The sequence below is a fragment of the Cynocephalus volans genome, chromosome 1 (assembly GCF_027409185.1).
Source record: "Cynocephalus volans isolate mCynVol1 chromosome 1, mCynVol1.pri, whole genome shotgun sequence".
In the NCBI taxonomy this organism is placed as follows: Eukaryota; Metazoa; Chordata; class Mammalia; order Dermoptera; family Cynocephalidae; genus Cynocephalus; species Cynocephalus volans.
In genome coordinates this window covers 33,439,859-33,465,446 of record NC_084460.1, presented here as the reverse complement: position 1 = coordinate 33,465,446, position 25,588 = coordinate 33,439,859, and the positions used below count along the sequence as shown (strand labels likewise).

Sequence of the window (25,588 nt, the reverse complement as noted above, 5' to 3'; positions counted from 1 at the left end):
GAGCATATTATAGACACATGCAACATGAATGGATCTCACAAATACAATGTTGCATGAAAAATACATACAGTATGATTCCATGAATACACAATTTAAAAACAGACAAAACTCAAATATACAAGGGTATTTCAAAAAGTTTGTGGAAAAATAGAATTGAAAGATAATACCAATTTTTCCATGAGCTTTTTGAAGTACCTTCATATTGTTTAAAATGACATACACATATGTGGTAAGACTATAAAAAGAACATTAGGAATGTGATTACCTTAAAAGTCAGGACAGTGGTTACCTTTATGAAGGAAGAGGGGGTATATGATCTCAAGGACACATGGGACTAGGGATGGAGATTCTATTCCGGGTGCCATATTTGGTAGGTGATGGCTACATGGGTGTTTTATAATTATTCCCAACACTGTGTAAACATGTTTTATGCACTCTTCTGTATGTGTGATTATCTCAGAACCAAAGAATCATTATTGGAGCTGGGCAAAGGCTGGTTTTCTTTCACCCTCTCCCTGTGCACCCACTAGCTTTTGTGCTCTGCACTGTGAAGCCAGGCCCTGCTTGGGAAACAGACAAAGACGGTGAGTGAGGCATGGGTGTGAGCCAGCCACCTCCCCCTCCCCCCACCACACCACTCCCAGACACAGATGCCCCAGAAAGTCACCACCCAGAGGTTTTTTTAAACCACTTTATTCATGTTGGCTGGTAGTCACGGATTAGATCATGTATAAGGGCAACCCACCCACCCCTAGACAAAGCCCTCAGCCTCTCCCACCTCCCTGCTCCATTGCTGGAGGGGCGGCCAGAGGCTTGAGCCAGTTCTGAGGGGGTGTTGGGCCCCATAGAAATATTTACAAATCACCAGAGGCAGGTGTGCTCCTGATCAGGAACTGTGGGGGAATTGGTATTGGGGGGACCCTTGACTCCCAACAGCCCCAGGCCCTTGGGTGGACTTGGCATGGGCCCCAAGAGGGGACTGTGACATTGGGGGTTGGCAGAGGGGGGCTCCTGGGAGAGCCTTGAAGACCCTTGAAGGGGTCCTGCTGGTGCAAAACTCTGCAAGGGGCTGTGGGTCAGAGGGGAAGGGCCCTCCCTTCTGACTGGCTGTGTGAAGGGGCAGAGATTCCTGGTTGCCCTGCACTCCTGCAGGGTCAGACAGGGAGCTGTTCTTAGGAATAAGAAGGCTGAACAGGAAGGACCTACCAGTAGGTAGTGGGGCATCTTGCTTTCCTCCCAAGGCCCTGTGAGTGACCTCTGGGGGACTCCAAGCCCCAGTTCTTCACCAGGGAGAGGCCTAGTTCTGCTCAGAAGATTCAAGTCCAAATTCGGGGAGGGGTCACTGTCCACACCCCCAGGTCCAAATAGGAGATGATAGGAAGAAGGGAGGTAAGGCTGGGAGGCCCCGGCTTGGGACAGGATGGGGGACAAGCAAGCAAAGCAAAACACAGGATTCCACTGAAGCTGGTGACAGAAGGGGACGCAGCCAGGGACCGCAAGTGTTCAGGGCAGTCCTCCCCTTGGTGTCCTGGGGCTACCTTCTCTGAGCCAGGTCACCGCAGGGGTCTGAAAGGGAAGGGGTGGGCGGGGTTTACATGCTGAGCAAGGGGTGGTGGGCAGAGGGCCGAGGTGGTGGCCGCAGGAGGCCTCGGGGATGGGGAGGCGGCTAGACGCAGGCAGTCCGGTCCCCATGCACTCTGTACAGCGTGGGCGGGCGGGCAGGTGGGCGCGGCGTCGGTCTAGAGGCTGCAGGCCTCCTGGTCCACCGAGCGCTTCCGCAGCTCTTTGCCCGGCTTCGGGGGCGGCGGGGCGGGCGCGGCGGGAGGGGCTTCGGGCAGGTGCAAGACGGAGTTCTCTCCCGGTTGCACCCGCAGGTAGGCCTTGACCTTGTGGTGACGGGCCTTGCCGTCGCTGAAGTCGATGACACGACACTCGTAGGTGCCTTCGTCCGTGGGCTTCACTCGGGACAGGCGCAGCTTGTGGGAGATGTTGCTGCCCACCACCTTGACCACCTGGGGGCGACAGAGAAACCGTGACCTGTCCCTAGGGCAGCAGCGGAGAGAATGGAGGGGGTGGTCCCGGGATCCCTTCCTAGGGCTGGGGCCCCGAGACACGCCCACAAAGGCACGCTGGGGTTTGCATGAGAGTGGGTTAAATAGCTAAAAACGTAGAAACAACTTTAATGTCCATCAGCGGAACAGATAAGTAAGCAGTGGTCGGTCATTCAGTGGAATGCTGCAGGGCAGTCCAAAAGAATGAGCTTAGAAGTAGGCATCTTAGGGCTGAACCGCACACGGAAAAGGAAGAGATCTCACTGCAGAACTCCTACAGTATGATGCCATCTGTGTAAATGCACACATAAAAATACTCTATACTGGTTTTGGAGTCCTGTGTGTAGAAGTTTAAAAATAGACGGGAAGAAACAGCAGCCTCACAGCAGAGGCTGTCTCTGGGGCAGAACACGGGAGGGGATTGGACCTCGGTAGACTGCAAAGTGATTCTTCGCTTAGTCTGAAAGGTTACATTTCTTAGCTGGTTACAAAAATATCAGGGTGCCAGTAACTGTTCTGTTGCAGGGAGCAAGGGTGTCTGTTATATTTGTCTTTGTACTTTGGGTTTTTGCTTGTTTGCTTTGTTTTTTTACAATTTTATGTAAAATTAAATTTTAACTTATATACAGTAAAATGCACACAGCCTGATGAAATTTTACTTATGTGTACACCTGTGTAACCACCACCCAGAGCAAAGCATGGAACATTTGTAACCCTGTAGAGCACACCCTTGTGGCCTTTACCCATAAACACTGCCCAGCTGGGGTTAACCACATTATGACTTCTATCCCTATAGATTAGTTTTTTCCTGTTTGGAAACTCTTGTATGTGCGGCTTCTTTCCTGTGCCCAGCCTCCTTCACACAACATAGGATCAGTGAGATTCTTCCATGTGGCTGTCTGTATCAGTTTGCTCTTTTTTGTTGCTGTGTAGTATTCCATCATATGAATACATCACAATTTGTTGATCCGATGACCTACTGATGGGCATTTGTATAGTTTCCAGATTAAAGATCTTATGAATAAATCTGCCGTGAATATAAAGCTGCTATGAATTTTTTTTCAATTAAAAGAGAAAAGGCAGTTGGACAACTACATAAGATATACCACCGGGGAAGCTAGGTGAAGGGTACAAGGGACTTAATGATCTCTTTTTGCAACTTTCTGTGAGTTTATAATTCAAAATAAAAAGTTTATTTTAAAAAGGGAGGGAGTTGGGCCTATAGAGAGAGTGGTGGTGGTGGGAGGGGGCTTCCATCTTCCTCTGGCCTTTCTTTTTACTTAGGGAAGAAAGAAGCCCTGCCCCACCTCCTGCAGCCCCCACCTGCCTTGACAGAACAGTGGAGATTAGTCCCCAGCCACTGGCTGGTAACCCCCTTCCCAAACAGCCTTGTTTCATAATCTTACCACCTGCTGGCATACAGGTTCACCAGGCCCCAGGCCAGTGGGCCTCAGATCTGGGGCCTCAGCCCTGAGCCCTTCTGGCCCCTCTCCTATGGAAGGGCAAACAGCTGCTGGGTTCCTGCCAAGCCCCAACTTATGGAAGAGAAGCCCAGCATTGGGCCCCAAGTGGGATGCCCTTGCTGGCCACCCCCACAGTGCGAGGCCAGGATGAGAAAGAAGACGGTCTCTGAGAGAGTGCATTCAGCCTGCAGGCGTCTTTCCGAGCACCACGGGGCCGGTACAAGTGTGCCTTCTAATCATCTCACTAATCTGCTCCAGCTGCCCTGGGAGGCCTCTTTTCATCAACTCCCAAATGTGAAACTCTTTTTGACCTCAGGGCCTTTGTACACTGGTCTCTCTGCCTGGGTGCCTTTCCCTATCTGTCTTCACCTACTTGACTGTCCCATTCATTCTCAAATGTCACCTCCTCCAAGATGAATTTGATATCCCTCTATTTTCTGCACAGCAGTCATCACATTTTGAATAATTTAATTCGTTTGTCTGTTGACTTGATTTTGGTTTCTCTCCCTGGCTAAACCATAACCTCCATGGGGGGAGGGACGATATCTATTTTGTTTCTGTGAATGCTATCGCAAAGCCCAGCACCCAGTAAATAATAAACATTTGTTTATTATTAATGAATGGACTCACCCCATTTCCTTCTTTCTCCAACTGAAGTGGTACCCAAATGTCCTGCTTTCTGATTTTTTAGGTCACATACACATGATTATGACCACTTTACAGATGGCAAAACTGAGGCTCCAAAAGAAGTGACTCACCCAGGGGCACTAAGTTGGTGAGTGGCAGAGCTGGAAACTGAACCAAGCTTGACTCCATGCACTCTCACCCTCCAAATGGTGTGACAGGCCCACAGAGTGTCACCCAGAGCTGGCTGGGCCACAAGGGGGCTCCTCAGGCCCCAGAAGGGAGGAGGGTGGGTGGGCAGCAGCAGAGAACAGGCCCATCCTCCCATGTGCTGAGCCTTCCTGCTGGTCATCATCCCCCATGGAGCAGGAAATCATGGGCTTATGGTACTTGGAGGCACCGAGGTGGGACACAGGCAGAACTTCCCAATGGCAAGTGGTGGGAAACTCTTCCAGCCCCTCTCGGCGTGGGGGCTGAGAACCAGGCACCCCTTCCCCAATGCCAGGCCCAGCAGGAGCCCGCCCCATCCTGCTGACTCCATCACCTCCAACCAAGGGCACGGAGAGGCCCTGTGGTCCTGCCATGCTCTCAGGCGAGTTAGGAGAAGCTGTTGCAAATGCGCAGCGGGAGCGAATTACCTCAACATCTGTTTCCCTCACGGATATTAATTATCCTTCATTTGTCAACCCTACAAGGCGCTAATGGAGTAATAATGCGAAGCTCTGGGAGCAGACGCTCCTAGGGAGGGAGCACCAAGCCTGGCCCAGCCCCCACCCATGCCCTGCCCCTCCCCCACACAGACTATGAGGATCTGGACCAGACTCCTAGGAACAGGCAGCTCCCTCCCACCTGTCACCCCCTCTGCCAACACACAGATGTGGCCTTCAGAAGTATGAACCCTTCTCCACTCAGAGGAGAAGGGACAGGGGACAGGGAGCACTAGGGAGTGCTGGGAGACTTGGCTCTGATCCCGGCCAGTCACCAGCACCCTGGCGTCAGTTTCCTTGAGCTAGATTCATCCATTCATTCAACAAGCACTTGGTGAGCGCCCGCTCTGAGCTGGGTGCCAGGGATACAGCTGTGAAGCAGCAAGACCCCAGCAGTGCTCGCACCAGCCACAGTCTAATGGGAAACCTCAAACCCACAATCCAGCACCCCAGTGAGCTGACCCCCACCAAGATGAAGGGCGAGTACAGTACACACATCAGACACTGCTCCCCACCCCCAGCCCCAATGGTCTACGCTTCTAAGCACCGTCTGGAGAAGGCAAATAATAAAAACAGTAATGACAGTAATGGTGGTGCTGGGACATGATGTTTACAGAGAGCTCCATCACTGTGACGTAGTGTACTAAAGCTTCATCAGTCTCATTTTAACCTCACAATAACCCCACGACGTCAGCACTGCTAGGATGCCCATTGTATGGGGGAGGAAGCTCATGCTCAGGGAGGTAAAGTTATTTTCCCAAGGGCACCCAGCTGGTGTCAGAGACCAGGCCTTAACCACACCTTGGGGAGCCTCCTATAAACAGAAAACTATAGGTCTGTTTTCCCACTCCTCCTACCTCGCTCCCAGGCACCCAACACTCCACGTCATGGGGGAGCCCAGCCCAAAACCTCTCCAGAGGCCTATCCCATGGGAGGGGGCCCAACATCCCACTCCAGCTTCTTGCGGTGGCAGGAGAAGCCTGTTGGATTTCATCATTCACAAATGATGCAGGAAACCTCACGGTGCAGCCCTCCAGTGTGACCAGAAGGCCATGAAGAGAGGAGACCCCCACATGGTGGCCTGGCTGTAAATCATAATCACCTCGGCACAGACATTGACAGGCCTTAGCAGTGCAATTAAGCACCTAATTATGCTGAAAGAGACCAAGCTCAGCCTCCTCCCTGCTGGCCCCGTGGCCCAGGACTTTCTGGGCACATCAGGGGCACCTCTGGGCCAGCTCACGATGGGCAGGCTGGGATCTTTCCTCCCAAGTAGCAGGAAAAATGAGTGGTGCCGATTTGTGCCTCCTGGCTGAGGTGGTGGCCCCCGGGGAAGGTCCTGGGGTGGAGCATGGGGGTCAGATGGCTCCTGCTCCAAGCCGGGCCCTGCTCTGAGCCTCCATCAGCTCTACCTGGCTGCTTCACCAGCCCCTCAGCATGTTCAGAACCCAAATCAGGGTCTCCCCAATCTGGGCCCCAGAAGGCCTCACCCACTCCAGCCAAACTCTCCCTGCCAAGTCGTCATCCCGGTTTTCCTTCCACAATCCATCCCTGAATCTCACTGATCTTCCCTTTAAACGTAACTGGGCTTCTCTTCAGAATCTGGATCCCCCAGCACTGGCCAAGGCAAGGTCCTGGCTTCTCCCATCTCGATCATCACACCAGCCTCCTCTTGGATCTTCCCAAGGCCACTCTGGCCCTCTCCAATCTGTTCTTCCATGACAAACAGATAGATCTTTTCAAAATGCCCCCGTAAAACCCTTCAATGCTCCCCCAAATGGCTGACAAGGCCCTTTGAGGTGCTGTCCCTGCCTGCCCCTCAACCAATAACAGTTGGTCCAACACACTCACCCAGCAAATTCCCCCCACCCCTTGTCAACTCCTACACACTTCAGTGCTCACTTCAAATAGCACCTCCTCCAGGAAGCCCTCCTGGCCTGTTACTGGCTCCCAGAGCCTGGGACAGCTCTCCCCATTTGAGTATCACAGTTGTAATTTTACTTTCTGTCATTCATGATTATTGGATTAATGCCCATCTCCCACACTGGACCGGGAGCACCCAGAAGGCAGAAACTGGATGAGTGTGAATATGCCCTTTACAGAGGCATCTTCTGTTTAATTTGGCCCCAAGCACAAACTTACAGTGATGAAGGCCCTGGGAAGAAGGTTATATGTGGAGAATTTCACCTTGCCTTAAAAATTAGGAATTTGAGGATTATCTCTACTTGCAAAACTGGGTAAGGGGAAATTAACCTCAATTCCAGTACAAAGGACTTTAGTTAGATCAAAAGAAAAATTTCCAGAACTTGAAAATGGCCAATAAGCAGATGTGTTTGCCTGAGCCATAGGAATGAGGCCCTAATGGTGGAATCCTTGGCATGTACGAGCTACCCAGGTTGATGTTTTTAGGCCAGGGGTCCTTTCCCAGGCCCCAAGTTAAACGAGATTATTTATGTAAAGTGCTCACCATGGTTCCTGACATACGATAAGCACTCAATAAATGCTAGCTGCTATATTATTATACTAGTCCCCTCTTATCCACAGGGAATACTTTCCAAGACCCCCAAGGAATGCCTGAAACCATGGATAGTACCACACCCTGTATATACTGTTTTTTCCTATACCTATGATAAAGCTTAATTTATAAATTAGTCACAGTAAGAGATTAACAACATTAATAATAGAATAATTATAACAATATGTTGTAACAAAAGTATGTGAATGTGGTGTCTCTCAAAATATCATTGTACTGTAGTTACCTATTTTCAGACCTCGGTTGACCGTGGTGTAACTGAAACCGCAGGAAGTGAAACCGCGAATAAGGGGGGAATACTGTGTTATTATTATAATTATTATTATTGTATCACGGATGCCTGTCCTCCTACATAAACAATTGCCCTATGAGATTCTGAGCTCCTTTCACTCCCTTGCCTGTTGCCTGCCCTCATGCTAGGAATAGGAGTCTTACGATTCACAAATTCATTTGAACAGATTTCCACCCCAGTAACCACTGTCATTCACACAGTCAAATCCATAGCACTTTGCAGTTTCTAAAGTGTTTTCATATCTGCCTCGGACAACAGCTAATGGGGAAAAGGAGATGGAGGGAGGTGGCAGAGCTGGAACCAGGACTAAGCTCCTGGGACATTAAGTGCCGGCCCAACTGTGTCCTCCCAATCCCACCTGGCCATCAGCATAGATGACTCTCAGAGTCTGAACCTTCCCTAGGTTAGCGTGGCGACCCACCAGGTTCACGCAGCCCTCCCCGCACCGAGCTCCGCAAAGCTGACAGCACTTCCTTCCCCAGGAACTCAAGCCCTCAAGCTCCAACGCTGTTCCGCCTGTAGACTGCGCTGTTCAGCTCACACAGTGTTTTTCAAAAGATCAAGTTAGGTCCCAACAGTTAACAACCAGGAGATTTTTAACATCAAAATTGGGATTTTTAGAAGACATGGAAATATTGGGCCTGGATCCCTGCCTGGCTTGGTTGCCCCCTGAGGATACACAGTCTGGGTTCCCAGGTCCCCATGGTCCCTGCCTGAGCTCCGTCACTTCTTCACGTCACCCGTACACCTACATGTACAGGCATAGGACTCACGTCATGGTGGCATGTACCTGTATAAAAATCTGTTTATTTTTAACACGTTGGCCAGGGCATACATTTTTGTGTGTGATAGCTATTTGATAAATATTTATTGGGCACCACCTACTATGCACCAGGCTCTGTGCTCGGCCCTGGAAATGTAATAGTGAACCAGGCAAGCACAGTCCTGGTCCCACCATCTCTGGGAGAGGCAGCCATGAAGCAAATACTCACACAAACGGCTACTTACAACCAGAAATACAGCCAGCAGGTAAAAGTAAGGGGTGTCAGCTGAGTAACAGTGTCAAGGGCGGATTCCCTGAGCTGAGTTCTAAGGGAGAGAGGAACAGCTTTTCAGGCAGAGGGACTGGCCGGTGCAAAGGGCTGGCGGTGGGAAGGAATGGAAGGCAGAAAGCTGCCAGGTTTGGGAAGGAAGGGGAGTGAGGCAAAGCAAGGGGAGATGAGCCCGGAGGGTGAGCAGAGCAATCTTGCAGGGCCTTGAAGCCCGCAGAGAAGAGCGTGCGCCTTCTCAGACTGCGGGAACCCAGGGCATGCATCCGTTTACAGGCGTCCACCAACCACGCGTCTGTGCATTTAAGAAGGTCATTTACGTGGCTCTGCCTGCATGAGGATCTGGGCCTACGCCCACCTGTGGGTTTCCTAACCAGAACCCCAGAGCCCCAGCGGTGCGGGAATTGCACAGGCTGGGGTGGGAGTCGGGCGGGGGGGGGTTGCATAGTGACACTGAGCACATTTATTTTATTTAACTGATTAGCATCATTGCATTCCCTTCATGTGAGGCCCAGCAGCCTTGAATTCTAATCCTCTAAGTCAATTAGATTATTCTCTCTCTTTCCTGAGCTGCTCCTTAAACCCCCCAAAAAATCATAGGAAAGAGAGTTGCCAAGAACGGGGTATATTAATACACACACACATCTCTACCAGCCCGGACTTAACTGATGGGTGTTCGGGCAAGAAATGGAGCATTAGATGTAGATGCGCCCTTGGCAGAGGGGGAGGGGGAGGGGGAGGGTGGGAGGGAGGGAGGTGGACTGGCAGCCACCCTGAGCTGGAAATGGCTTGAATTTCCATATCCTGACTGTGCCCCTGCCCAGATGGCACAAACGATGCTTTGACAGTCCTTGCTCTCTCATCTGCCTCCCTCTTGCCTGAGTGGTTGAAGGAGCCTCCTCCCTGGCCTCCCTGGCCTCCATGCTGCCCTCTCCAATGCCTGACACAGTGCCCCCATGTCTCCTGGTGCCCACTCTCTACACCGTGACCTCTGGTTTTGGGGTGCAGCTCCTCTATAAATCTGTGTCTAATTGGCCTGGGGGTCCTGAGCTCCCCCACAAGTCCTTGAAAAGCTGTGGAAGAACCAAGCAGAAAAGAGTGAATTGGAGAGGCCACTCACCCTACAATACACACACACATGCACACCCCCACGGCACGTGCATTTTCTGAATATGTTGCTGGTCGGCTTTTAGCCTCCTGCCAGGCCAACCTCCTGCCACATACATAATCCAGCCTGGTCGCATGGCCATATATGTCCCCCAGGCTGGTCCCCTCTATTGGTGTTCTATTCCCCAGCTCTGGGTGCCCCTCCTCCACAAAACCATTCTCCACTGAGCTCCCCTGGGCCCTGGGCCTCACGGGGCTCCAGCATAGCCTGAAGACAAAGAGTTTGAGCTTTGAAGCCAGACAGCTCGGCAGTACCTGTCACTCTTGGTGTGACCTCCGGCAAGTCCTTGACCCCATGGGCCTCAGCTGCCCCACCTGTAAAATGGATGGAAGCTCAGCCTTTCCTACAGAGTGAGTCTATGACAAAAAACAGAGTGAGGTCATGCCTAAGAAGACCCAGCCAGTCCTGAAGTCCATCAGCCCCTATCTGCCCCCCGGAGCCAGATCACTGAGTGACCACAAGATGCAGCAGCAGTCAGTCGTGATGGGCAAAAACAAGTCTGCTCAGTCTCATTAGACCTTGTTGTTTCCCCATATAAAAAACGTTGCTGAAAAATAAATTTAAAAAAAGGAAAAAGAATGCTGCTGAGACAGCCACAAAGCATCGGGGTGCACACAGCCTTGGCTCCGACAGGAGAGAATGCATCTTCTCTCCCCCTGTCATTTTTTGTGCCCATCATTCAATGAACTTGAAAAATCTCTGGCTTTTAAAAAACAGAGCAGGGCCTTTTTTTTTTTTTTTCTCCTTCTCTTTTTCTTCTTCTCCATCTTCTTGCCCAAGCTCCCTGCTGAACTGGATCCAATTTTTTTTAAGTCACAGCCGTGTCCTCAATTAAAGCCCTTTCGAGAAGTCATTATCAAAACTCACACTTATTTTGGTGGCGTCCTTCCCTGCGTCTTCCTGCTGAGATGCTTTTAGCTGTGGGGAGCAGGGAGGGGCGGAGAGAGCAGAGACAAGGCGTTAGCACAGGGTGGGAGTCGGGGGAAACGTGTGCTGAGGTAGGGACAGGAGGACCGTTAAGATTCTAGCTACAGCAGATGACACTCAGAGCCGTGTGGTCTAGAGTTAAGGTCCCTCAGCTCTCTTTGTCCACTTAGGGAAGGGGGGTGGTGGTGTCAGTGCAAAAACAAAAGCAGATAAAGGCAGTGCACACAGCACCGACTGCACGTGCTCTGTATTTAGATGTGTAAGGGCGTTTTGGCATATATGGGGTGTGTATGTGTGAACATCAGAAATGTAAGCGTCTGCATGGTAGGTCAGTGGGAGTGTGTATGTCTGTCCCTTGTGTCTCTCTATCTGTGAATGTGTCTGTACTTCCAGGTGTGTTGCACACGTGAACACGTTTGTAGCAGATGCTGTCAGAGCCCTACCCACGTAATGTACTGTTCCCCAGCAAGCCAACCCCAGAGGCTTCCAACCACAAATACCTGCCACTCTTTGCCTAAGGGCTTTCTCTGGCCACTGGCGTCCTTCAAGCCTATGTGCGGCAGGCTGGAAGTGTTGGGAAGACGACACCCCCAGGAGCAAGACAGACTTTGATATGTACTGGTGTATGTCAGAGGCTCTTTCTGAAATATGGGGGCATGCTGACATGTGTATATGAAGGTGTGTAAATGCATGTGTTTGTGTATGGATGGGTGGGTAGAGATGTATGCGTTCGTGTGATCATTTGTGTATACACATGTGTAAGAACATAAGCGTCTTGGATGGAGATCCCCCAAAAGCAGAACTCCAGACAATGACTAAAGCGCCAGCAGTTTACGAGAGAGGTGATTCCAGGAAACACCAGAAGGAGAGCAGGAGAGTGAGACAAAAAAGGGAAGGAAGTTAATAGCCAGGAGCATGGTACCCAAGGACTGTGGGTAATCGGAGCTTAATGCCGCTGGGCACCTCAGGGAGGCATAGTAGAGCTTCTTCTGTGATCCCAGCTGAGGGGCAAAGGATCTGGGATATTTATCCTCCAGCTCCTGCCAGTTGTTGGCTGAGGGCTGCTCCTGCATGTTGATTCCCCAGCTCCTTCTGCCTGCTTTGCCAGCCAGCAGGCTCCACTGTCCAGAGAAAACCCTCAGGCAAAGTCACAGGAGGTGGCATTGGCAGTGGGGCTGGTGGCAGGGGCTGGAGCATTCCAGGCACATGGGCAGGGCACCCCAGCACGTGCTCTAGCAGGTGTGTCCACATAAGCGTGTGCGTGTTGAGTGTGCAGTGACTGGGTGCGCTGGGGCCTGCCTGCATGTGTGTATGCGTGCTTGTAAATGAACTTGTGACTGAACTCAGCAACAACGTGCCTCATGTCTACACAGTCCTTTACCACACAGCCACCCATGCAGCGCGTCCTGGAGAAGTGCTGGAAAGTGAGTCATGAGACCCATCTCACCCCCTAACCTGGAGCCCTCTTCTGTCCCCCTGGCCTCAGTTTCCCCACTTGCACACTGAAGGGAGAGCCCTTCTTGCTATGGCTCAGCCTAGCTCTGTCTCCTGCCCCCTCCCAAGAAGAAATCCCCATTTTGGGCAAGGTAGCTTTGGCCACCATCATCACCTAAAACCCTCTGTCCCAGAAGGAGGAAGGGAGGGAGACAACTGGGGGCTGCAGGGGACACGCAGATCTGGAGCCTGTATCCCTCAGAGGAGATGAGGGGCAGAGAGACACCCCTACCCCAGGGGCCGGGACTTTCCCCGCCCAGCACAGGCATCTCCCAGGGTGTTACCTGGTTCGAGGCCCAGGCCTGCTTGTCAGTCCAGTCCCTGTGGCTCCGCACGTACCACCACTGGATCTCCAGCGAGTAGGAGGGGGAGCCACTGCCGCGGAAGGAGCAGGCCATCTCCACGTCCTCGCCCGTCCGTGCCGTCATGTCATGGGGTGTCTCTGTGAACAGGGCTGTGTGGGAAACAGGGAGAGGAGTGGCCGGGGCTTAGGAAGCAGCAGGGCCAGCAGCCAAAGGGCCAGTGAGAGGGAGAGGCAGAGAAAGTTAGAGGGAAGGGCTGGTGGGAATGGCCGGCTCCAGAGGGCATCTGCTCAGAGTCTCGGCCAGGCTGGGCGCAGGGTACGTGTGGCAGCAGCTGGCAAAGGATGGGGATGGAGGAGTAGGTCTTGGGCCCTGAATGCCATACCTGGGCTTCTGTCCAAGAGCCCAAGGGTGCCATGAGAGACATACTCCGGGGATCAGAGGAGGGCTGGAGTGGAAGAGGTGAGCAGGCCAGGGAGGAGGCTGCTGTTCCCACCAATTCTTCCAGATTCTTCCAGTCACCCCACTCAGTTTCCTTCCTGGTTTGTTACCAGCCCCAAAGCACAGCAGGCAGCGCCATCTTCGTAAAACCAGATCAGACCAGCCTCTGCCCTGCTCAGAAGCCTCCTGTGGCTCCCCAGTGCACCCAGAGTAAAACTCAGACTCTCCCTGCACCCAGAGAGTGGGGATGCCAGGCCCCCTCCCCTGGCTTCCTCTGTCCTGAACATGCCTTGCTGTCCCTCCTTGCTTTTGCCCTGGTTGTTCCCCCTGCCTGGAAGCTCCTTCCCTTGGCCCCTCTTTGCCTGGCTGGCTCCTTGAGATCAGTCACAGCTCAGCTCAAAGATCGCTTCCCCTGAGAGGCCTTTACTAGGTCCCCCCACCTCCCGCCTGGCCCCACTGCCTCTGGCAGCTCCATGAGAACAGGGACATGGAGCTCCGGTGGCACACAGGAGCCACTCAAGAGGTGTTGAACAGGTGGGACATTCTCCATCCTCTCAGGGCGCCCAGGGGGCAGTGGGAGCCACACCTGCCTCCCGCCCCCTCAAGGCCCTGCTCCCCAACCATGTCCTAGGGCAGGCAAGTCCCCTGACCCAGCAGGAGCCCCGCCCCATCTGCTGTCCCCGCCCTGCTGCCAGGTGAGAAAATAAATCCCACTTAATACAGCCCAATGCCCCTCCCCACCATATGTTCTGTCTCTTGTCTCCCCAAACAAATATTGTCCTGAGATGTAATTAGAATTCTTTCCTCTTCTCAGGAGAGATTATCTTGCCTTGGAAAGATGGCTGGCAACGTGCAGGTCACCCAGAGAAAGCTGTGTCTGTCGGTCCCCCCACCCCCAACGTGCCCCTCCTTGCTGCTGCAGCCTACCAGGAGCTCCCTGCCCCCACCAGAGGAGCAGACATGCCAACTCCCAGCCCCTGGCGTCCCTCCTATCCCCTCCTGTCCCCGCTGAGCAGGGGCAGGAGCAAGAGAGTGGCTTGGGCTGGGAGGTGGAGTCCTGGATTTGAGCCCTAGCTCTGGGGCCACCTGCCTCATCCCCCCTCCCCAGGACACTGAGGGCTTTGGGTGATCAGGATAGACAGACGCCTCCGTCTGGAAGCTTCTGTCTTTTCTGCTCTGCACATGGGGTTTCCATGTGGAGCTTTACTTGAGCAATGGGCTTCTGGGCTAAGAGAAAGTTTGAAATGTCCCTGGTCTCCAAGGTCAAAGGTTTCTAAAGCATTTCCTGGAGGCTTAAAAAGTTCTCTGCAATTTGGAAGGATCTGGCCACTGTTATACAAACAAAGCCTGTTTACTAAGAATGAATGTTGCTTCGGTTACTGAATATGTGTCAGGGAGGGTGTTAGGGCCTGTACACACAGCCCACCTGAAAGCTGGGAGTGTCCTATCCCCAGCGTGGGCAGGAGGCAAAGCAGGGCTGCTGGGGGGAGGAACCTCACCCCCCACCTCGCCATCACAGCTGAGGCCACACATCCTCCAGGTGCTCAGGCCAAAAACGCTGTCAGCCTTGGCTCCCTCCCTCCTTCACTCTCTTCTACCCCACAATGAGTCTTCAGGGAACCCTGTGGGTTCTGCCTACAGAATATCTCCCGAATCTGGCCCTTCCCCCACACCCCGCTGCCTCCACTGGGCCACGCCACCGCCATCGTCTGTCACCTGGAACAGTGGGTAACCTCCTCGCCAGCCTCCCTGCTTCTGCTCTGTCTTCCTGACAATCTATTTTCCACCCAGCAGCCAGAGGTATCTTGGCAAAACATAAATCAGTCCCTGTCCCTTCTCTATTCAAAACACTCCCATGGCATTCTCTCACCCAGAGTAAAAGCCAGATTACTTACAACGGCTGACAAGGCCCTCCACGCTTGGGCTGTTCCCCTCTGGTGTCAGCTTCTACTTGACCCCTGTGCATTCTATTCCTGCCACAATGGCCTCCTTGCGGTTCCTTGAACATTGCAGTCAAGACACGACCTCAGGACCTTTGTACTCGCCGTTCCCTCTGCCTGGAACACGGATCCCCCAGATTCCCACAGGGTTCCTGTCCTCCCCTGCTTCAGAACTCTGCTCAAATGCCACCTTCTCAGTGAGGTCTACCCTGACCATCTCATTTAACGTTGCCTCCCTCACCCCACTGCAGCACTTCCAATCACCCTTCCCTTCCAACCTCATCTTCGCTGGTGAATAGAACTTTCTGCGATGAGGAAGGTATTCTATATCTGAGCTAACACAGTAGCTACCAGCCACATATGTCCATTGAGCACTTGAAATGTGGCTGATGTGCCTGATGACTTGAATTTTAGATCGTGTTTAGCATTAATTCACTTAAACGTAAATGAAAATAGCCACTTACAGGTAATGGCCACCGTACAGACAGCACAGCTAATGCACTTATTTTCTTTATGTTTATTATCTGCCCTCCTTCCCAAGAGCAAGGACTATGCCTGTCTTGCCCACTGATCTATCCCCAGCAACAAGAACAGTGCCTGGCGCATAGTAGGTGTGCAATACTTTCTGAATGAATGAATGAATGAACAGACATGGCTGGGCCATACTGGGGCAGAGTCCAGAGCCAGGAGCTCTCACCCTGAGGCCAGGCCCAGCCCTTGGAGCCTTCGCTGATCCCCACTCCAGCAGAATACCACTGAGAACCTGAGCCATGAGGAGGGGCCAGGAGGTGACCAGAGTGAGCCCTTGGCCCCTCGCCCTGTGACAGCCAGATTCTGCCTTGACCCAGGGCCCTCCCCTCCCAGCACCAGGGGCCCTATGCAAGTGGGGGGGGGGGGAGAGTGACAAGGCCCCCTAGCTAGATCTGAGGTTCCCAGCAGTGTGACCCTGGCTGGCCAGGAGGCAGTGGGAGGGACACAGCCGTGACCTCCTCCAGGTACCATTGCCTGAACCACAGAAATCAGAAAGTGTCCCACATTTCCCCCCCCATAGGTGGGGAAAGGGGTCTGGAGCTATTAGGGGGCTTGCCTAGACAGAAGCACAGATCTAGGAAGGGGGAGCCAGCCCTGGACCCCAGGCCTGGGTGACGCAGCCACCACATTTCTCCTCCCCACAGAAAGGGGTGAGTTGGGGAACCATGTCTGGAGAGCAGGTGGGGATGTGGTTTGTGTGTGGGTCTCATGCGTGGAAGGAAGGCAGAGGTGGGCTGTCCTCGGGCAGAGGCTCTGCCAGGGCAACCTGGGGAGGGGCCAGACCTCCATCCATCCTCACTAAGCCCCCTCTGCCCAGAGACTCCTCCCAAATTGACTGAAAACCCAGATGCTGGCCCACCAGCTCTTTAAACTGATGCAGAAAGCAAGGCTCAGAAACGGCAGTATCTGGCGGGGTCGCTCAGCGGCCAGCGTCAGCGAGGCCAAGCCCTGTGACCCCCAAATAGAGCCGAGCCTGGAGCCTGATGCTGCTTGGCAGTCCAGGGTGGGCAAGAGCATGGGGGAGGACCCCACCAGACAGCCCCCTCTCCACCTGAACCCTAGTAATGGCCTTCTAGGATGGTGCAACCCAACAGAAACGACGTAAGCCACTCTGTGAGAAACACGGATTATTCCATTTTCTAGTAGCCACATGAAAAAAAGTAAAAAAATACAAGTGAAATTTTTCTTAATGATGTATTTTATTTAACCCAAGATATCAAAAACTTACTATTTCAACATGTAATAAAAATTACTAATGAGACATTTTACATTCTCTTTTTCTGTTAAGTCTTGGGAACCTGGAGTGTATTCTACCTGTTCACAGCATATCTCGATTAGGACTAGCCATATTCCTGTGCTCAGTTGCCACATGTGGCAGGTGTCCTAGCAGGTGACAGGTGGTGCCAGCCTCAGGCCCCCTCCCCTCACCTGGACCCATGGCTCAGAGAAGGCAGCCCAGGTCCAGGGCAGGGGTGTAGCCCTTCCAAGGCCACACAGCAGAATCTGGATTTGAACCCAGGCCTGTCTAACTCCCAAGTCCGTGCTCTTCCCAGAGTCTTCAACCTCTTTTTGCTTGAAGACCTCTTTCTTATAAAGGAATAGTTCCAAATGGTGAACTGTGCAGAGTCCTGTGGGGCATGGTGGGGAGTCTGTTTCATTCTGAGGGCAAAGGCCTAGGTGGGCACAGAGGAGCATATCACCTAGCCGGAGGCAAACAGGGGGGGTTTCCCTGAGGAGGTGCTGCCTCCACCTCAGCCCTAGTGAGGTGATTAGTCCTGAGCCAGGGGCAGGGAGGGACTTAGTGTGGGAGAATGGAGTGAGAATCAGGCTCCAAGGCCTCATGGGAGTCAGGTGAGTTAGCGACGGGTGCGGCCACCAGCTCTTCCTCTCCACAGTGCAGCTCTGGTCCCAGGGTCTCTCTGATCCCCAGACCCTGCTAGTGGCTGCCTAGGTGGGGTGGGGTGGGGGAGGCTCTCTTAGGATTTCTTTGGCTCCAGTCTCAGTGGTGAAGGGGCAGTGTGTCCACCGGACAAGCGGGGAAACCGAGGCTCTGGCTATTTGATGGCATTTCTGAGTCTCCTTGTTCAGTCAGCAATGTGAAGGTTTGTCCAGGGCCCTGCCCCAAGGAGCCCCAGAGGGAGAAGTCTGTGCATGCAGGTAAGCACCAGGAGCTTCAGACTGGGAGCGGGGATGGAGGACATGTGAGCTCAGGACAATCTCTCTCCTCCTGAGTCTCGGTATGCTCCTCTGTACAATGGGGACTAGTCCTGACGGTCTGGACAGCCCTACCAGCTCGGACCATCTGAGGGATAAAGTGATGTATGTCCTTAGGACGGGCCTTGAGCACTGGGAAGAAGAGGGTCACTTCCACTTGGGGGAGGAGGGGAACCTGGGAAGGCTTCACAAAGGAGTGACATGTAAGCCAGGTCTTGAAGGATGGGTGGATACTGACAGCAGAGGCAAGGAGAAAGTAAGCCAGGTAGCAGGAACGGTGTAAGCAAAGGCAGGGAGGAGGGAAATCCAGAGAGCTTTGGGTTTTTTTGTTAAATCCACTCCATTTATCAAGCATCTACTGCACGCCCAGCACTACACAGACATTGTCTCTAATACTCTCAAATCCACTCCCATTTAACAGACGAAGACAGTGAGGTTCAGAAGAGCACAGATTTTGAACCTAGGTCTGACCAGCAGCTGTGACCAAAAGCCAATGGGTCCATCAGCCCACCTGGATTTGGTCTGAAAAATCAGGTAAAGTTCAGTTACCAAGTTCCATACTTCTGCACCCTACCTGCACACCTCCAGAGACAGAGGGCTCGGCAGCTCTCGCCTCCACTGACAGTGAGCAGCTCTAATTGGCAAGAGGTTCTTCCTCCCTGTCCTAACTCTGCGAGCGAGGACAGTGCATCAGTACCAGAAACTGGATGCTGATCGATAAGTATGTTAACGATGATGATGTAAGAATAATCTCTGAGAAATACAGCTACTTGCTTTGTGCCAGACACTGTGCCAAGCTCTTTACATACATTTTCTCATGCTCCCACTGTGATACTATGGGATAGGGGTGATCGTTATTATCCCCATTTTTCAGATGGGGAAGCTGAGGCTCAGAGAGGTTAAGTGACTTGCTCAAGGCCACAGAGCAAGTAAATGGTTAAACTAAACCCAGTTCTAGAGGCTCTAGAGTTGGAGCCTGTAACTTCTAGACCATCCTTGTACGTCCCCTTCCCAGTCCCCCACCCCTAGTCCTTCCCTCCAGCCACCCAGACCCCCATTCCCCACATTAGGATCACTGCTAAGCTTGGGACATAAAATCCATCTCTCCTCTTTGACTTCCTCCTGCCCCTGAAGTCTCCCTCCCTGCTCAGGTAACACCTCACAGCTGGTCCCCAGGGAGGCTGGTATAATTATAGATTTTTGAGAAGGATGCAATTGTCTTCTCCAGCCCCAGGGCCCAAGCCGGGCTGGGCTCGCTGGGAAGACAATTAAAACCAGTGTCCACAAATTAGGATTCTGTAGGAAAAGGAGAAACGGGCTTGATTGAATGCACCATCTTCTTCCTTTCTGCTTTTAATTGGGGGAAGCAATGTATTAATTAACCCCAGGCCCAGTTATCGGTGCATCAGCTGCAGGAAATGGCTCTGTGGCCCTGACCCAAATCACCGGGTTTGGCTTCTGGGAGAGGCAGGAGATGACCTGGAAGACCTTGCCTGCCTTCAAGGCCAGGGCCCTGACCTCCTTCCTAACCTCCCACGCCCTGGTTCAGCACAAACAGCTATGGCTTTGCTTTCGGGCATGGTTCAAATCCTGTTTCCCCTGCTCCATAGCTGTGTGACCTGGGCAAGCCCCCTTACCTCCCTGAGCCTCAGTTTCTTTATCTAAAAAAAGAGGAGAATGACATGGCTGATGAAAGGATTTCACAAGGCAACATATGCTTCAGGCCTGGCACATAGTAGGTGTTCAATAAATAGCACTCCCTTCTCTCCCCTTCTTGCTCAAAAAGTCTATCATCTCCAGAAAGATTTTTAAAGACACTTCCTTGTTGCCTCATTGGATTAGGCAGTGGACGTAGCAACAGTTGCATTTCGCTCATGCCTGGGCCCTGCGACCTCTCATCCATCAGCCTGTATCTCCTCCTCTCTGTCCTCATTTGCTCTGATGTCCCCACCCCAGAAGCCAGTGGGACTTCATGCAGGCCTGAGGGGCTTGACCACCAAAGGCAGCCCCAGCCCAGCCCCCAGCTCCCTCCATCTCTGAGCCCAGATTTCCCAGCCCAGACCCTGTGGTCCAGCCCCAAATCTCCTTTCTCTCTCTACACAGCCCTCCCTGATCTTTCAATCTTCAAATCATGGGTGTGAAGCTGTCTCCTCCAGGAAGCCTGCAGAGATTGGTCCCCAGCTCACCCATCACCCAGAGTGACAGCAAGGCCCCCTTGGGGACAAGTGGCAGGGGCAGCTCCTGGTCAGGAAAACCAAGGCAGAGCTGGGGCTAGAGAGAGACAAAGGGGTGGGGCAGAAAGAACCAATGTGGTTCCACCAGCCCCTTGGTTACCCCTCAGCCCAGGCCCCATCTCTCACCAGATCATACTGTGATACTCCCTGCTCAAAAACCTCCAATGATGAACGGATAAATAAAATGTGGTCTATCCATCCAATGGAATATTATTCATCCTTGAAAAGGAATGAAATTCTGACACATGCTACGGATGAAACTTGCAGATGTTATGCCACGCGAAATAAACCCGTCACGAAAAGACAAATACTGTACGATTCCACTTACAGGAGGTTCCTAAGTAGTCAAATTCATCGAGACAGGAAGGAGGAGGGTGGTTGCCAGGGGCTGGGAGGCGGGTAATGGGGGTTCGTGTTTAATGCGCACAGAGTTTCTGTTTGAGATGATAAAAAATGTCTGGAGATGGGAGGTAGTGATGGTCGCACAGCCATCTGAGTGTACTTGATGCTACTGAACTTAAAAATGGTTAAAATGGTAAATTTTATGTTGTATATATTTTAGCACAATTTTTTAAAAAGCCTCAGTGGCTTCCCGGGGCTTGCTGCTGCAGTGGTTTTCACACAACAAAAATTTCCTGGACATGTACCTGGAATGTCCCCCCAACACCCCATATCCACACACCTTGCCCCTTACCTCCTTCAAGCCTTTGCTCAAATGTCACCTCCTCAGTGAGGTCTTCCCTTCTCCCCCACCCTCTCAGTCCCCCTTTTCCCTATTTCATATTTTTTCCTTACTACTTATCACTAACCTACTATGTTTTTGCTTATTCATCTTATTATCTCTCTTCCAACTAGAGTATAAGCTCCTTAAACACAGGGGATTTTAGTCTATCTGTTTACTGCTGTATCTCAGATGCTGGAACCATACTAGGCACATAGTAAGTATTCAGTGAACACTCTGCCACTCTTATGTAGACATATGCAGCAGCTCTGGTGGCACACAGAGGGAGAATCCCATCTTTCTTGCTCTGGGCTGCATGGGGGCTTCAGGAGATCCCCATATTTGGGCCCAGTCGGGAAACTGCCAGCCCTCAGGGTCAAGGTCAAGCTCCCAGGCTGGGCATCCAGGCTGCAGGCTCTGGCCCTGCCTGGACGCCAACTGCAGCCCCTCCTGGTCACTTACATGTGTCCCCTTGGGGCACAGCCTGCACACAGGTCCTGGAATCCCAGCTCACAGGTGGACCTCTGCCTGGAAGTGCCCTCCCTCCCCAGGCTAGGTTGGAAGCCCTCCTTGGTGCCCCCTAATGGTCTCTGATTCTTCCTCTCACTACCCCATTGGAATGTGTTAGATGACAGATATCAAGGTGCTTGTGTCTCCCCCAACCTGGGAGTCCCCCGAGGGCGGGGACCCTGTATTGCCTGGCATGGGGCAGGTGCACAGGAGGTGGTAAGGCATGTGTGCTGAATGAGTGAATAAGTGAATGAATGAATGAAGTGAGAAAGGAAAGTCAGACAAAAACCCAGAGGACTTAAGTTAGAAATTGTAAGGGAAAAAAAAGGCACAGAGATCATTCATTCATTCATCCAGTCATTCATTCACTCATGTTTATAGGGCACTACTATGCGCCAGATTGGAATTTCTGGGGGGACTATGCCCACGACAGCAGGGATGACAACAGACATATGGATGATCTGGAGGTCTAGAGTCAGGCCCCAGCATGCCAGCCCCATCCCCACCCTCTCTCCTTCTGTCCCAGGTCCTTCTCAGACCAGCTGCCCAAGCTCAGCCTGGCCCCCCCAGGCCCAGCCAAGGGAACACCCAGACAGAATGAGAGGCAGACTGGAGTCTCCCCTGAGATGGCCCATAAACTCATATTGTGAAATGCAACCAAGAACAAAACAAGGCAATAAATAAAGGCCGAGAGTGCCAGGAGAGGCCATGGCAGCTTCACTGCAGATCCCACCCTTGCCAGCCCAGGGACCAGCCCCAGCAACGCTGTAGCTGCATCCTTCTGACCGGAGGCGCACCTCATGCCAGGAAGCTGATGTGCTTCACTGCATGTAATCCTCACAACAATCCTGCCGGGCAGGGATCATTGCCCTTTATTACAGGCAAGGAAACCGAGGCCCAGAGAGGTGTGTCTCAAGGTCAGAGGCAGGAGCTGGGATTCGAACCTAGTCCTTGGGACTCCAGAGTTCAACTCTTCCAGTTTCTGCTGGTGCTGTTGCTGCAGCAATGAAGACAGAGTAGGGGGTGTGCACGGCCTCTGCAGCCACTGCATTCATCCATACCAGGCCTTTTCAAGCAATTTGAGAAACCAAAATTCAGAGAACCTGCAGCCATCAGGGCCCGTCCCCTACCCTCGTGTTGAAGGAAGAAAATCTCTCCTATATGCAAGGCACTGTACCCTACTTCATCCTCTCGCAGACTTACTGAGGTAGTACTTCCATCAGCCCATTTCACAGAGGAGTACCAAAGCTCATAGGGGGAGTGTCTGTGCCTGAGGTCACACAGCATGAAGGAACGAAGTCAGATTTCAACCCCAGAGCTGACTAAAATTTCCCAGCCAAAGCCAGAGTCTTCTCTAAGCCCCACTCCTTTTCAGCTCTAAAAAGCATGACTCTTTGGGGGCCATTTCCAGGAAGCCTACCCTATGCCCTGCTTAGCTTGGCACTGGGGCCGCAGGGGTATGTGGCACAGGTTCAGGAAGGCCTGTGGTCACCTTACCTCCCAGCTGGGAAGCAGAATAGGGGCTTTTGTGAGGAAAGGGCTGCACAAGGCCCCAGCCCACCAGCTTGTAAATCTCACCTGAGTCCTGAAATCAGGAGATTTAAAACCTCCACAAGAGGAAAATCCAGATAAACAGATGGGAAAGCCCTACAGGGACTGAAAAGGTCGGATGCATAGAGGAAGCCCGGCAGGTGACAACCAGAGCCCTCTCCTCCCCAGAGATGGGTGCAGAGTGCCTGCCCTGGGATGGGCCCAGGGAGACACTTGAAGGTTCTCTGTTTCTTCCTGGGCAGCTCTTGGCCCCTGCCTGCAGTAAGAGGGACCAAGGTGTGAGCTGATGAAGGTGAAGTTGTTCCATCTTGTAATGGGCAAAAGTGGGCAAGATTTCCTCTTCTCGAGAAGCAGAGAAGAAGGGATTCTGTAAAAAAGCTTAAGGTATTGCAGTACGCCTTAGTGAGAAGATGGCAGCCTGGGTGTGCCGTAGGAGCTCAAGTCTTCCCTGCAAGAGGAATGAAAGAGATCAACCCTGATGGACACCCACCCTAGGCCAGGCCCCATGCCAGTCTTCTCAAGATGCCTCAGGCCAGGCCCCAGCCTTCAGAGAAGTATACACAGAAGGAACAAACACACACTCCAGCGATCTGTACAAACAATGACTGAGACTGAGCCTGGACCGCCATGTACATTTGTTCAGGGCATACACTATTCACACAGCCATGAATCGTAGTAATCCCTAGAGTTGTGCAGGGCAAACCATATGTAGGAGCTCTGGAAGGAGGTACAAGTTCTGGGAGATTCTGGAGAAAGGCAGGCCCATGTCTGCCTGGAGAGTCAGAGCTCGTAGGAGGAGGGGACAAGCTTGGACTTGAAGGCTAACTGGGATTTGTACAGTCAGGGGGGACTCAGAACACAGAGAGGGTTTCCCAAGTCCACCCTTTTGGGGACCACCTTCACCATTCCTATAGGATCCCTGTACCACCTGCACTATTACTTACTTAATATTTATTTTAAAAGCATCTTTCCATTTTTACTTAAATTCAGCTTAAAAGGAGACATTTATTACTGCCATAAATGGAAAATCAGCATCACTTGCCACAACTGGAGGGTAACTATAAAAATAAACACTATGAAAACGAAACAGCATTTGTAAATTCTAGCCAGGAAAGGTTACCTGGTAAAGGCTATGAGCATCTATCTCCATTTTCTCTCATTGATAAGAGATAGTGGTGAGGGTTAGGTGTCAAATTCAGAGCAGCGCCAAGCAGAGACTTTCTTCTTGATCAGAAGGGGCTTGAGATGCAGGTTCTGCTGAACAGACAGCAGAGGCAGCCACCACCATCCCCAGCCCTGGCTTCCTCCGGCCACTGGTCCGATCGTACCGTCCATCCCTAGTCCCCACCTTCAAGGCCTCACTCATGCTGAATCATTACTTGGAAACCTTTCCCGCCACTTACCTATCAGAATCGTGCCGATTCTTCCAGTGTGGCTTGCATCCTGTCTGAGTCACCTTAAGGTTCCCTGCGTCTTGCACATGGCGAGGACTAACACCCATTTAAGGAATGAAGAGGCCCAAATGCATAGTTGGAGAATGAATGAGCAAAGAAATGGAGGGACAACTCCTTTACGGCTTGCGCTGCTCAAACCGGGGAAGCAGCTTCCTGAGGCATCGACTTCACTCCAGAAAAATGGGCAAAAAACGTTATTTTTGCATTAAAACAAACATGAATATATTATGGAACAGAATATAGAATTCATGAATTTTGAATGAAATAGGAGACGTCAAAGAAACGTTGCCCCTGGTGGGGAGTTGTTAACTCTTCTGCGTGGGGCCGTCACCCTCATCCACAGCCTCCTGTCCAATCCAATCCAAGGCCCCGTCCATCTCTGCAGCCTCAGGCTCCTCAGACCACGCTCTGCACACAGGAAGTGTCGATGTGTTGGCTAGAGCGGGAAAGGGACCAGGAGGAAGGTGAGGGTCTGGGGTCAAGGGGGACCCCAAGATTTACAGGTGAGGATGCAAGCTGTAGCTGTCCTGACATGCTGTGTCACTTTGTGTAAAGTCCTTCACTTCTCTGAGCTTCGGTTCCCACCTGTGTCACTGGTTAAAGGCTTACTTTGAGGACTGAATGAACTAATGCAGGGGAAGAGCCTGTTTCAGTGTGGGGGACACAGTAGGTCCACAACACCCACTGTTACCTGGTGGTAACACTCGTTGCTGAGTTTAGACATACACAAGCACATTCAGCAAGGTGGGGTCTCTGCCCAGACCTGGCTGGTGGGGGAGGGAGGCTGCCCCATCCAATAAAAATTAAAATAGCTAACATTTTTGAGTACTTACTATATGTTACAAACCTGGTGACACCGTGCCTCAGTTTCCTCATCTGTAAAATGGGGATAATAATAGCAACTACCTCATAGGGTTGTTGTAAGGATTAAATGTGTTAATATTTATAAAGTGGACTACCTGGCACATACTATAGAGGTGTTTCCTTTTTATTTATTTATTTATTTATCTTTAATTGAAGTGAAATTCACACAACATGAAATTAACCATTTTAATTCAGTGGCACTTACTGCATTCACAATGTTGTGCAACCACCATCTTTACCTAGTCCCAAAACATTTTCATCACCCCAAAAGGAAATCCTGTACCCATTAAGCAGTTGCTCCCCATCCTCTTCTCTCCCAAACCCCAGACAACCACAAATCTGCACTCTGTCTGTACAGATTTGCCTATTCTGGATATTTCATATAAATGGGATCATACACTATGTGGTCTTTTATGACTGTCTTCTTTCAAGCAGCATTTTGTTTTCAAGGTTCATCCTCAAAATCATATACTAATAATATGTCTTGTAGTATATAGTATTAGTATTTCATTAATTTT

General features: G+C 51.8%; 1 protein-coding gene across 1 annotated transcript in view; it reads right to left on the bottom strand.

The window, feature by feature from the left end:
- Positions 1-1,301: 1,301 nt before the first annotated feature.
- Positions 1,302-25,588, bottom strand: part of VSTM2L (V-set and transmembrane domain containing 2 like) — a 36,162-nt gene continuing 11,875 nt past the window's right edge. The window contains exons 2-4 of the mRNA XM_063076253.1: positions 12,593-12,762; positions 10,755-10,805; positions 1,302-2,012 (exon numbers count right to left, since the gene is read on the bottom strand). Coding sequence (XP_062932323.1) covers positions 1,740-2,012; positions 10,755-10,805; positions 12,593-12,762 — 494 coding nt within the window. The 3' untranslated portion in view covers positions 1,302-1,739. The remainder of the gene's footprint in view (positions 2,013-10,754; positions 10,806-12,592; positions 12,763-25,588) is intronic.